The following is a 13335-nucleotide window of genomic DNA, read 5'->3' as shown; positions in this document are numbered from 1 at the left end:
AATCTAGTTTTATGTGATACTAATAAAAAGTTGTTAATACATTAATAACACTGAAGGAAGGTTATATATTCTAATGTTCCTTAACGGCTGTGAAAAACGTGTCACAGACCATGAAATAACTGGAAGAGACAGACACATAATGGGTCTGATTCTCAGTTGTCAGTACCTTGTGCAGTTATTTACAGCAGTGTTGCTATCATTCTGATTTGGTAGTGTCTTAAGTCCACCTTCCACTTGCTCTGCACTAGTGTAAATGACTACTTAAGGCAGGGGTGGCCAACCTGTAGCTCTTCAGAAGTTAATATGTGGCTCCTTGTATAGACATTGACTCTGGGGCTGGAGCTACAGGTGCCAACTTTCCAATGTCACTGCTCAACCCCTGGCTCTGCCACAGGCCCTGCCCCCACTACACCCCTTCCCACCCTGTCCCTGGAGCTTGCAATGCCCTCGCTCCTCTCCCTCCCACCCAGAGCCTCCTGCATGCCACAAAACAGCTGATCGGGAGGTGTGGAGAGGTGCTGATCGGGGAGGCTGCCAGTGGGCGAGAGGCACTGGGAGTGGGGAGAGGGAGCTGACGGGAGGCTGCTGATGTATTACTGTGGCTCCTTGGCAATGTACGTTGGTAAATTCTGGCTCCTTCTCAGGATCAGGTTGGCCACCCTTGACTTAAGGTTCAAGGTAGTGGGCAATCAAGCCCTATAGATATAAAGGTATGTTTGCCATAGGGAAAGGCACCAGCAGCTCCCCATTACCTCACCCCTGCTGTACAGCCTTTCACTGACATGAGTAGCTAAGCAGCTACACACCGCAGTGTGGACTCTGCCTGCTTGTCACTGTGGCGTGTAGCTACATACACCCTACAAGCCACCGCAAGTGGTATGAGTAGTGTAAACGCAACCTAAATATATACCCACACAGGGGCTGATTCGGTTTCCACTAAAGAAAGTTTTGTCCTTGGTTTCAATGGAAGCAGGATGGGCTACACATGTAAGAACTGCAGAGGTAATCTTCCAACACTGGAAATGTTGAGAGGCTAACTAAATTGGAGTGTGTGCCTTCTAAATATGAGCCCACCCAGCATGGCTCGGTGCTTCCCCGTCTATTACTGGGGATAAAGACACTCACCTTTGTAAAGTGCTTTCAGCCCCCAGGACAAAAACCGCAACACTGTCACTCCTGGGTATTACTGGTCCCTGGACGAAGCTACGTTTCCAGGTACTTGTGGTCCCGATGCATGATCATTAATTTAATCGGTCCCCATACAAGTCGGCACCCAACAGTCCCGTGGGGGGGGGGCAGTCCGCCCCTAGATAGTGCCACGAGGCGGCAGCCCCCGCCCCGCTCCCCTGGAAGGCGCCTCCCGCTGGCCGGCCCCGCCGCCCGCTTACCCCGATGGTCCTGACTCGGGCGTTGAAGATGCGGCTCTGCCTGTGCAGCTCGCGTTGCCGCCTCCGCTCCAGCGCAGCCGCCTCGGCCAGGTCCCGCTGCAGGCCCAGCTTGCGCATGGTGCCCGCGGGGGGCGAGGTCCCACCAAGGCCGAACAACGACGATCTCCCGGGGCCCTTATTCCCCGCCCCAGGCTACCGCCGGGCGATGTCAACAGAGCGGGTTGCTAAGGGAACGAGCCCTCCCCCCTGATTTCCGCGGTCAGGTCCCGCCCCCGCTTGGCTCCTCCTCCCTGGTCCCGGCTCCCCTCAGAAATCTCGCGAGACAAGCCGTCCTTTCCCGCGAGGACTAGCACGAGGCGGCTTCGCCTCGGTGTCTCGCGCTGCGCTCCCGCTTTTGTGAAGCCGCAGGTTGCCTGAGGGAGGCGCGCGGCGCGGAAGGGGCGCGTGACACCTGCCCACCCCCTGCGCGCGCGCACTCTCCCACATAACCCAACTTCTCAGGGGAGGGGAGTTTCAGACATTAACGGCCGTCGACCTCTCTGGGGTCCCGGCTCGCCCCTCCCCGCGGGGATGGGTTTTCTGAAGCTGCTGCTGCTGGAGAACTTCAAGTCATGGCGGGGGCGGCAGAGCATCGGCCCTTTCATGAGATTCAACTGCATCATTGGCCCCAACGGATCAGGTAGGGCAGCAGGGCAGGGCAGGCCACAGCTCACGGGGCACTAGGGCTTTGCCGGGCTGGGCCCAGCCTGAGGGTCGGACAGCTACCCCACCTAGGGGATAGCGACTCGCCTCCTGCCCAGACCCGAGGGGGTGGTGGCTGCAGCTGCCCTGATCCCACCGACAGAATGCCAACTACCCCGCTGGCCCTGGTGTAACCGCAGCGTCGCAAACCCCAGTGTGGACACAGCACTTGGGGTCTGAAGTCAGGGATGCGCTAAAGAGGCCCAGCCCCAGTGTCTACCCAGCTGGTTTTAGCAACGTAGCCTGAGCTCCACAAGCTGGAGTTCATCAAACTGGGTTCACACCTCCTGCCGCTTGCTATGTAGACATACGTAAAGTAGGCCTGGTCTGGCTGCGTGGTGGTGTCAGGCGGCCCAGGGTGCCTCCCCTCTAGAAGAAAGGGCCAAGTCAGGGCCTCGTCTTCACTGATGACAGGTGTGTGTTTACCTTGGGGTGACTAACATGTGCAAGCTCTCCTGCTGTCAAATCCTAGTGCAGGCAAGGCTTTACCAGACCCTAGACTAAGTGGTGGGGTCAGTCTGGGCTTGGGGTGCTGATCTCGCCCTGCTACCTCAGGGCAAACACAACAAGGGCCTTGTCTCCACTGGGGGTTTTACCGCAAGATAATGATCGTGCTCGGTCATCTCATTGGGGGGAAAACAAAACAAAACCTTTCAAAGCTGTGAAGACAAAGCCTAAGGTAGTTATCAATGAACCCAGCTTGAACTCTACTACTTTTTCTACTCAAAACAAAAAACCTTACTTACAGTGGTGTACATTTCCCTATTAATAATAATAATTAATAATGTAGACAATGCAATGTAGACATGGCTTTATAAACCCTCTCCAGTTGGCGCTGTTGGGAAACACAGCACAGACCAAGCCCAGATGGCTGGATCTATTCTTGTTTTGATCACGTTTGGAGCAAGTTTAACTAAAATGACAGTAAAAACATGGCCAGGTGTTATTTTGCATCCCCTACCACAGCTCAACAATGGGAGATTTTTTTTCATAAACGTGTGTAGAAAAAGCAGTAGACGCTATAACCAAGCTTATCCAAGGAGGGGGAGAGTTGTCCAGTGGTTACCGCAGGGGCCTAGGATTTTATATTTTTCATTGCTTTAATTTAACTTAATTTTTGTCTGTTAGTGGATCACTCCTACCCTGTCTCCCACTGTTTCTAATGTTCAGAATACTGAATGAAGTTTTTCAGATACTCATCCAGTTAAATCAGCATAAGTTACATGAATCAGTAGCCAGAAGAAACTCTGATGCTGAGTAATCCCCAACATTCAGTTCAAGAATGTTCTTATTTTTTCCCCTCTTCTGTTATTTTGGAGGCGGGAGGAGGGCAAGAGAGGAAGATACAGTGTAATGTTGAAGTAGTGATTCTGGGAGACCAGAAAAATGAGGGTGCTATCAGAAATGACAGATAAGAGAAAGAGTGAGTGGAGAAAAGGTTGGTGGAAAGATAATGTACTAAGTATTAGAAATATTAGCAGAAAAAATATTCATAACAGTGTAAGGAAATATGAAAAAGACATTCTTTGGAATTCAAGAATCTGTAAGGGTACAGCTATACTTACTCACTGGTTCGGCGGCCAGCAATCGATCTTCTGGGATCGATTTATCGCGTCTTGTTTAGACGCAATAAATCGATCCCGGAAGTGCTCGCTGTTGACGCCGGTAATCCTGCTCTGCGAGAGGAGTAGGCGGAGTCGACGGGGGAGCCTGCCTGCCGCATGTGGACCCGCAGTAAGTACCTTTGAGTTCCAACTAAGATACTTCGACTTCAGCTACGTTATTCACGTAGCTGAAGTTGCGTATCTTAGTTTGAACTGGGGGCTTAGTGTGGACCAGGCCTAGGAAAGAGTTCTAAATGCATTATGGAATATTTTGGTAACACTGTCAATGACTGTAGTATGTAGGAAGCAACTGATGATGTCAAGCAAACTGAAGTAAAGGGGGGGAAATTAGAGATGCTTAGATAAAGGATGTAGACCTGGATATGTCATAAACTAAGTATGGAATTCAGTGGTGAAACACTTTTATAATAATTAATCTGTTGCAGACATTGATACCAGCTGTTGGTTATAAATTACTTTCAAACATGTAAACCTCTTCTACAATTTTATTTTAAATAGACGTTTCTTAAATGCATACATAGGTTCTGGAAGACAACAAAACTGAGATCGAAATAAAAGATTAGAAATAAGTAGTCAGCTAAGTATGTTCATACCTATCCAACTCTAAAAAAATCAAAAGTTAATGTTTTTTTGCTCATTTTAAAGGAAAATCAAACATAATGGATGCCCTTAGTTTTGTAATGGGTGAAAGAACAGCAAATTTAAGAGTAAAAAGTGTTCAAGAACTTATTCATGGAGCACACATTGGAAAGCCATTTTCCTCTACTGCAAGTGTGAAAATAGTGTATTGTGAAGAGAATGGAGAAGAGAAAACATTTTCAAGAATTATTCGAGGTAATAGTAGGGTTTGTTTTTTTTTTCAAATATTTTCTGTGCTTGATATAGAAAACTTGCAGTGGACTATTTATTTTTAAATCTTAAATATATAATAATCTGATGGTACAACACGGACTAGTGAATCCTTTGGAATTATTAAGCCAATTTTTATAGTACTGGTCATGATAGCCAGGTGCTATAATTATAAGGATGAAAACAGTAATAGAGTAGAAGAGTTAATCAGATGCTAAACAAAATACATGTTATGCTCCCCGCCCTAATGATTGCCCAACTGTGTCTCTGAGAGTTTATCAAAGGAAGTGAGTTCCATGGGGCAGTCTACTGTGAAAGCCATGTTATGGACCCAAGCCCTGATTCTCTATGTATTTAGGCTCCTGACTTCCATTGAAATTGATGGGAGTTAGGTGCCTAGATACCTTTGAGGATCTGGGCCATGGTTTACAACATTGGAAGCACTCCCAAGGCTAATCCTAATTACTTTTAGGTGAGGTATAGGATTGGTAGCTGTATCTAATGGTCACTGATCATTCCAGTCTTTAAAGGTTAACACCTCGAATTCCACATGGAAAAGAAAAGGAAGCCAGTGCAGAGACCTGAGCAAAGGAGATGCAACTACCCCACGCTACTCAGGAGGAGAGCAGCTGCATTCTGCTCTAGCTCCAGTGCCCGGGTGAACTTCAGGGGTAGTCCTGAGTATGTTATGGTAGTCAAGATTGGTATTAACAGGAGTGGCAAATGCTGTAATGTCCACATTAGAGAATAATGGTTGCATTCTGGAGATCATAGAATCACAGAAATGTAGGGCTAGAAGGGACCTTGAGAGGTCATCTAGTCCACCCTCCGTTTTGAAGCAGGGTTACCTAGACCATGTCTAAGCTGTTCTTAAAAGCTTCCAATGATGGGGATTCCACAACTTCTCTTGGTAACCTGTTCCAATACTTTGTTGGCTTGATAGTTAAAGTCTTTCATAATATCTAATGTAAACTCCCTTGCTATAGATTAAGATAACTACTAGTTGTCCTTCTTTCAGTGGACATGGGCAGTTGATTGCTGTTCTCTTTAGAACAGCCCTCAAAATATTTAGAGACTGTTATCCTGTTCCCCTTTAGTCATCTTTTCTTAAGACTAAACATGCCAAGTATTTTTAACTCTTTTCTCATAATTCAGGTTTTCTAAAGTGTTGATCTTTTTTTTTTATTATTATTCTCTGAACTCTCTCCAGTTTGTCCATATTTTTCCTTAAGTAAAACTGGACACAGTATTCCAGCTGAGGGCCTCACCAATTCTGAGTAGACTGGAACAGTTACCTCCCTTGTCTTATGTACAACACTCATATTAATACACCACAGAATGATATTAGCCTTTTTTTGCAACTGCATCACATTGACTCATATTTACTTTGTGACCAACTATAACCCCCTTTCAGCAGTAGTCCTACCTAGCCAGTTATTCCCCATTTTGTAGGGTCCATTTAATTATTTTCCTTCCTAAATTAAGTTTGCATTTGTCTTTTATTGAATTTCATCTTGTTGGTTTCAGACTAATACTTTGATTTGTCATGGTCACTTTGGATTCTAATTCTGTCCTCCAAAGTGCTTTCAACGCTTCCCAACTTGGTGTCATCAGCAAATTTTATAAGCATACTCTTCACTCCATTAATCCAACTAATGAATAAAAATATTGAATATTACCAGAACAGACCCCCGCAGGACTCCATTAGATCAAACCTCCCAGTTTGATAGTGAACCATTGATACTCTTTGAGTATGGTTTTTCAACCAGTTGTGCACCCATTTTATAGCAATTTCTTATAGACCACTTTCTCCTGGTTTGCTTATGAGACTGTCAAGTGGGACAGTGTCAAAAACTTTATTGAAATCAAGATGTATCATGTTTACTGCTTCCTCCCCTCCTAGTCACTTGGCTAGTAACTCAAAGATAATCTCTAATGGTTCTGTGATTGCTTCAGCTAGTTCTTTAAGTACCCTAGGGTGAACTTTGTCAGGCCCTAACAACTTGAATACATCTAATTTAGCTAAATATTTAATTTGTTCTTTCCCTGTTCTGGCTTGCATTCCTTCCATTTTGTTATTTAATCGTGTTAAGCATCCAATGACAATTAACCTTCTTAGTGTAGACTGAAGTAAAACAGGCATTAGCTACCTGCATTGTGGGGTAGTCAGTTAGTAGCTCTCTTTCCCCGCTGTGTCTATTTAGAACTTCTTACTGCCTTTTTATGTGCTTTGCTAGGTGTAAGTCATTTTGTGTTGTAGCCTTTCTCATTTTGTGCCTACATGCTTGTACTAGTCTTCTGTACTCATTCTTAGCAATTTATTCATGTTTCCTCTTTTTGTAGGATTTCTTTTTGATTTTTCAGGTCATTTAAGAGCTCCTGATGCAGCCCATTTGGCCTCTTATTGTTCTTCCTGTCTTCCTTTCCCATTGGGATAGCTTGCTGTTGTGCCTTTAATATTATCTCCTTGAGAAGCTGCCAGCTCTCCTGAACTCCTTTTTCCCTTATCATTTCTTCCCATGGAACCTTACCTACCAGTTTGTTAAAGTCTGCTTTTTTTTAAGTCTCTCTTCCTTATTCTGCTGCCCTCACTTTTTCCTTTCTTTCAAATCATGAAATGTATCATTTTATGATTACTGTCAGTTCTCTTTCACTTTTGGATTTGCAACCAATTCCTCCTTGTTAGTCAGTATCAAGCCTAAAATGACTGCTGTTCTCCTCTACCTCCGGAAACAAAAAGTTCTCCCCAACACATTCCAAGAACGTATTGGACATTTTGTGTTTTGTCATATTACTTTTCCACCAGATATCTGGGTAGTTAAAATCCACCATTACTAACAGGTCTTATGTTTTGGATATTTCTGTTCTAGAAATATTTGTCATAGAAATGCCTTATCCACCACTTCCTCCTGTTTTGGTTGTCTATCGCAGACCCTTACCCCGATATCAACCTTGTTTTCCCTCCGCCCCTGTCTTTTATCTTCACCCAGAGACTTTCCCATGGTTTGTCACTCACCTCCTTCTGGACCTCCAAAGACGTGTAGACCTTCTTGATGTACAAAAGGGGGAACAGGTGAACTGATTAGATAAAGTGTCAAATGCACAACATAAATTAATAGTTCAAATATTTGGTTACATGATACTTTAATTTTATTGTTTCTTCCTTTATTAGGTAGTTGTTCTGAGTTTCTTTTCAATGATAAAGCTGTTAGCCGATCTGTTTACACAGCAGAGCTTGAAAAAATAGGCATAATTGTCAAAGCAAGGAACTGCATGGTTTTTCAGGTAAGCATTTAAGGTACTTGGTAACCTCCCAAAGCTTGAGTGCAGATTGGGAGTGCTGGGACTAGACAGTTAATACTGCACCCTGGTCAGCCAAACAGGTAATTAGTCCCGCATGAATAATAGCAGCCTTGTCCTAGCCTAGGAAGTCTAGGCCATAAAATGGGAATTGCAAGGTTTCTCTGTGTGTTGGGCAATAGAGGGTGTGGAAGGGAGGTAGGGGGAAGCATTATTCATCATGGGAAACCCAGTAATTTCTGTGCTTCAGTTTATAAGTTGAAAAAGGTCGTCTTGTTTTGGATTTAAAAAAACAAACAAACCTAAAATTGGCTAACCACCTTATTTCTGGAGCCAAAATTATTCTTGTCTCAACTTATAATACTCATAAATATGTGGATGGAAAATCTTGTTAGGACATCTAGTTCCTCTTTGACAAGCACGTTTTTTCCTTAAATATATTTTCCAAAGTTCTTTGTCCTGTCTAGTATGTATTAACCTTCTTAAAATGTGAACTTACTGCTTTTGAAAGGTGCCATTGTGATGCCTTCTGGTATATTGTCAGTCATCTGGCTACCACCTGTCCTTAAGCAGGAGGAAGCCTTGTCTTTGCCTGCTAGGGGTCAGCCTCCCAACTCTACCAGCCATGAACAATGCAGGCACTCCCCTCTAGGGCTTGCAAGACCCATTGTTTCTCTGCAGGGTGGCAATAGGCATCATCCAACTCTCAAGCCCTCTGAGCATCTCCCTGGAGTGTCCAGGTCCAGTCCACTGGGTGCTCACAGTATTCACAGGTTTGCTGCTTCCAAAGAAACAGGGCACTCCTGCTTACCAGTTCTACCTCCGATTACCACTCCTCTTAACAGACAGCACTTATACTTGACTTCACTATAAATAAATTTAACAAAGCATAGAGATTCTAATAATAGCAAGTAGAAGTATTGGAAACAAATCATTACATTTATACAACAAAATCAAAACACACTTTCTAGAGTGTAGGCTTAATTATAAGACGTGAGAGTATTTTGTTAGAGTATTGCTTTGCTCATGCAAAATCCTTGCAGCATTTTACAACCAAGGAGCTGTGACCCTCCTTTCAAGAGAGAGTCGTGCTGTCAGCTTGCCTCCTGGGTGAAGGATCCTGTGTGTTTCCTTATATCCCCAGATATATCCTAAGAGTCCTTTGTCTTTAGTAGTAAGCAGGCCATCCCCTTCAGTTTCTTTCATCCTGTGAATTTCCTTTCTGTAGATTTCACACTCACTTCTTTTGCCTGTGGCTCAGTATGCAAAAAGGCATACATTATGAGGCATACAATACAAAAATGGCTAGACAAGGAAACAGGTGTCTGCTGCCTTTTGTCCGAAAGGAACATTTCTGAGGTATGTCACCTTCTGGTGACTTGTCTTAACTCCAAGACCTTAAGAACATGTCATATATACTTGATCATAAACCGGTTCGTTTATAAGCTGACCCCCCCCGCCCCCCCAAGATGGATAAGTAAAAATGGGAAATTTTTATGACCCATTCATAAGCCGACCCTATAATTCAGGGGTCAGCAAACTTTGGCTCCCGGGCCATCAGGATAAACCACTAGTGGGCCGAGATGGTTTGTTTACCTCAAGTGTCCGCAGGCACGGAGGTAAACCTAAGTAAACAAAGTGTCCTGGTGCTCCAGCTGCTTTATCCTGACGGGCCGGGACAGCAACTGGTGGGGAAATGTTTTTTTCTGGGGGGGGGTGGGGGGGAAGCTGGGGGTCAGGGGAATAACCCTTGTGACCACCCCCCACATGACCCCACCCCTAGCCGGGGACCCCCACACTCTCCCTATCCCATCCTTTCCCACCTTATTTGGGGAGGGCCAGGGGAGGATGTCTCTGGCCTGGCTGGAACTGCTCTGGCAGGCTGGGCAGCGTGGCTGCATCCTGCGCTGGCAGGCCAGACCGAGCGGCATAGCTGTGGCATGGCCACAGAGTGCTCCGGCGGCGCGGCCACAGCCTGCTCTGGGGGGCGGGGCTAGGGTGACCAGACAGCAAGTGTGAAAAATCGGGACAGGGGATGGGGGTAATAGGAGTCTATATAAGAAAAAGACCCCAAAATCAGGATTGTCCCTATAAAATCGGGACATCTGGTCACCCTAGGCGGGGCCGAGTGGCACAGCTGCAGCCTGCCAACCCTGGAGCTGCTTCAGAGGCTGGGGGGAGAGCAGCGTGGCTAGAAGCGGAGAGACTCTGGCCCCGCCTTTTCCCTTCTAGCTGTGCTGCCTCTCCTTGCTCCCTCTATTGGGGGGAGGGGCTGTGTCCCACCTTTCCCGCTCTATACTCGTTCATAAGCTGATTTCTCACCCCCCCCACCCCGTCTCTGGTGCTTCCCTTTTTTACTAAAAAAATTTGGCTTATGAACGAGTATATACGGTAATTTTTAGATTAAAAGCATAACTCCTTAAATATTATCTGTACATACATTTTGCAGTGAGTATGATAACCAGTGGGCTACTGGCTCTTGGTAGAGACCTAACATGCCATACTTCAGTGAACTATTATGCATATATCCAACCCAGGGGATCCCTGTAAAACCCTGTGAACTCTGCCAGTTGTCACCAAGAGGTCCCTGGGTCACAGCCACTTATTTGACATCACTAGAGACCAAAATCTTTTTATTTATGAAGAAGGTGCCTCACAATATCACCTTCGCCACATTGGTCTATTAATGAGCCCAAATACTCCTCTGAAGAACCACTTCCAAGGTCAGCGTTCATTTTTTCTTATCTGTTCAGTTATTGGGCTGTCTATTGAGACTACCAGTAAGGATGCTAATGGTGATAGTGTGGTTTTTGTGAGTTGGAAGTGTATATCCACTGAGAAATAAAGTAAAATCAATTAGACTATGGAACCATCTGTGAGTAACCACTCTTGGTAAATAGGGAACTATAGTGGAATTGAATTAGTGACATGCAGATGAAAGGCTATGTCCCATTGTTAATAGTCTGTTATTGAGTCCTCCAATCCGTTTAGTTTAACCAGATGTTAATTTAACTCCCAAACAATTTTTAAAAAGCATATTATCTTAAAACAACTGAAACTGACTTTCAGTGGTTGATAATGGGATTTGAATTCTTAGTCCTGATCTGCCTCACAAGTCTGTTAAAATACTAGCTTCCTGTTTGCAAAAAAATTAAACTGTATTTGGCAGTTAAGTATTTTTAGTTTTATATTCCTTCTAATTAGATATCGTGGTTAAAAATCTCTTCTTCTAATTTAGCTTTCCTTTAAATATAGATAATGCATATCAAAAATAGTAATATCACAGTTACAGAATAAATATATACAGTACTTAATTTTCAAGCTCCACTAACTTGTCTGCTTTAAAAAAATTATCAAAATAGGGAAGGAACTGAATCTACATTTCATAAACTCTTAGAAATTTTTCATTTGAAAAGCTTCCTCCAGTCCCATAACATAATGGATGTTAGGATAAATATAACACTGTACTTTGTAGTAGTGATAACACTTCCTGACTGGAGTCTTTGTTTCCCAAATTTTAATCTTTAGTATAGAAAAAAATTTGGATGAATTATGTAAATTATATATTCTTGAATAGTGAGGTTTGTTTTGTAATTTCTGATTGACTTTTTGCTGCCAGTACTACATGATTCCACAACTTTCGCTTTTTCATATATGGCGTGTCAGTGTCCAAATTAGGTTCAGTGGACTTTTAAGTCTCTGTGATTGGGAGGTTATTGAAGCTAGTGAAATATCATATAAGTTATACCTTGATTTTAAGAAACTGAATTATTGCTGGGAATTTCAGATTCCCTCTTTGTACAGTACAGTTATCTGCAGTGCTATGATTCTCAGTGCTACATCTTTGAAACTCTATTCTAGGGAGCAGTAGAGTCAATTGCAATGAAGAAGCCCAAGGAGAGAACCCAGCTTTTTGAACAGATTAGTAATTCATGGGAGTTTGCTGAGGAATATGAGAGAAAGAAGAAGAAAATGCAACAGGCAGAGGGGGATGCACAGTTTAATTATAACAAGAAAAAACATGTGGCAGTAGAACGCAAGCATGCAAAGTTAGAGAAAGAGGAGGTAATTCCAAAAATAACAAAGGAGGTTTTCATATTTAAGAAAGCATATGGCATAGTGGTTGATCCTGCAAACTCTATTAGCATAGTGTGAGTTTATAGGATCAGAACCTTAGTAAAAGTACATAGAGCTTGGGTCAAACACTTCTAATACATTTAAAATAAATACATTTTCCTTGTTTTCTGTGGAAAGTGGTGGTTCTTCAAAAGTGTTTTTTGGTAAAAGCTTTTCCACATAATGTGATTAATTTGTATAATCTGAAATACTTAACCCCAAAAAAAAATCAGCAAGGAAGATGCTACGTTTTCCTGTGGGACAGGATTAATAGTTAAGCATCTCCTGGCAATGTACATCGGTAGTACGTCATTTCTGTATTTCTGCCCTTTTTGTACAGTCACTATGTGATGCAGTAGTGGCACTTACTGGGCAAAATGTTTAAAAATGGAAGAATAAACTTTTGCATCCAAAAATACTTGGTCTCAGAAGGCTCAATCCTGCAACTTGCCAAACTATGATAGTGAGCTTTGTTCTGGAGGTGTGAAACTTATTGAAACCAAGCTAAACGTCTACATTCTTCTTTTCCCTGGAGTGTTCAGTGACCCTGTATTGCAAAGTTTGTTGCCTGAGTGCATGCAAGAGAGAAAAAAAGCAGTTATGATTTACTGTTGGGTGGCATTCATAATATTCAACAGGAAATGGAGCTGAATATAATAGTTTCTAAGTATACTAGGTTCAGTAGTCATAAATATGTTTTAATGAAATAAATGACAATGTATTCTGCAGGACTGGCAATTCTTACAGTAACTACTGCATTATATGGCTGAGTTTTTTGTGATTGGCGCACTTTGCTGGAATCATAGTCACCAGTACTTTAGCTCATTTTACTCTGGACCTGAGATTAGACTGCTAGTGATTAAAAATTCTTTTTTAAACTGCAAATAAAAATTTGCTGTTTGTAGGCAGAGCGTTACCAGATGCTGCTTGAAGAGCTGAAAGAAAACAGGATACAGCTGCAACTTTTCCGACTTTATCACAATGAGAAAAAAATTGACTTTTTAAACAACAAATTGGATGAAAAGAATATGGATGTGAATACCAAGGAAGACTCCCTTTCTTCTGCTGAAGACACATTTAAAGCTAAGAAAAAAGTGCTTGGAATGTTAAATAGAGACCAACAACACATGGAAAAAGAAATGAAGTAAGTTTTCCTATGATAGAACTGAACTGAGATTTTGAGAGTTAGTCTGCATTCTAAGTTACTCTTCAAAATGTATTTCCTGATCAAGAGAGTGGGTGAAATTCTGACCCCATTGAAGTCAATGGGAGATTTCTAAAATAATAATCACTGTGTTACAGAATAAATATATATA

The 13335-nt window shown here is 43.1% G+C and overlaps 2 protein-coding genes across 13 annotated transcripts in view; one reads left to right on the top strand and one right to left on the bottom strand.

Annotated features, from left to right (window-relative positions):
- RIBC2 (RIB43A domain with coiled-coils 2) overlaps positions 1-1644 on the bottom strand; it is a 30206-nt gene extending 28562 nt beyond the window's left edge. For 2 of the 6 annotated variants that reach the window (XM_065570168.1, XM_024100398.3), the window contains exon 1: positions 1389-1613. Coding sequence is in view for 1 of the 6 variants with exons in the window: in XM_005299930.4 (XP_005299987.2) it covers positions 1389-1505 (117 nt within the window). In the remaining 5 variants the exon portion in view is untranslated. Of the gene's footprint in view, positions 1-1125; positions 1292-1388 lie in introns of those variants that run through there. The other 4 variants (XM_005299930.4, XM_065570170.1, XM_005299932.5 and 1 more) reach the window with 4 other exon arrangements.
- Positions 1645-1701: 57 nt separating this feature from the next.
- SMC1B (structural maintenance of chromosomes 1B) overlaps positions 1702-13335 on the top strand; it is a 78910-nt gene continuing 67276 nt past the window's right edge. For 4 of the 7 annotated variants that reach the window (XM_065570081.1, XM_065570065.1, XM_065570046.1 and 1 more), the window contains exons 1-5: positions 1723-2067; positions 4400-4588; positions 7776-7888; positions 11765-11968; positions 12925-13163. In XM_065570081.1, coding sequence (XP_065426153.1) covers positions 1959-2067; positions 4400-4588; positions 7776-7888; positions 11765-11968; positions 12925-13163 — 854 coding nt within the window. In that variant the 5' untranslated portion in view covers positions 1723-1958. Of the gene's footprint in view, positions 2068-4399; positions 4589-7775; positions 7889-11764; positions 11969-12924; positions 13164-13335 lie in introns of all 7 variants that reach the window. The other 3 variants (XM_065570074.1, XM_065570056.1, XM_065570090.1) reach the window with 2 other exon arrangements.

Source organism: Chrysemys picta, chromosome 1 (genome assembly GCF_011386835.1).
Source record: "Chrysemys picta bellii isolate R12L10 chromosome 1, ASM1138683v2, whole genome shotgun sequence".
Taxonomy (NCBI): domain Eukaryota; kingdom Metazoa; phylum Chordata; order Testudines; family Emydidae; genus Chrysemys; species Chrysemys picta.
This window is presented reverse-complemented; position numbering and strand designations above follow the sequence as displayed.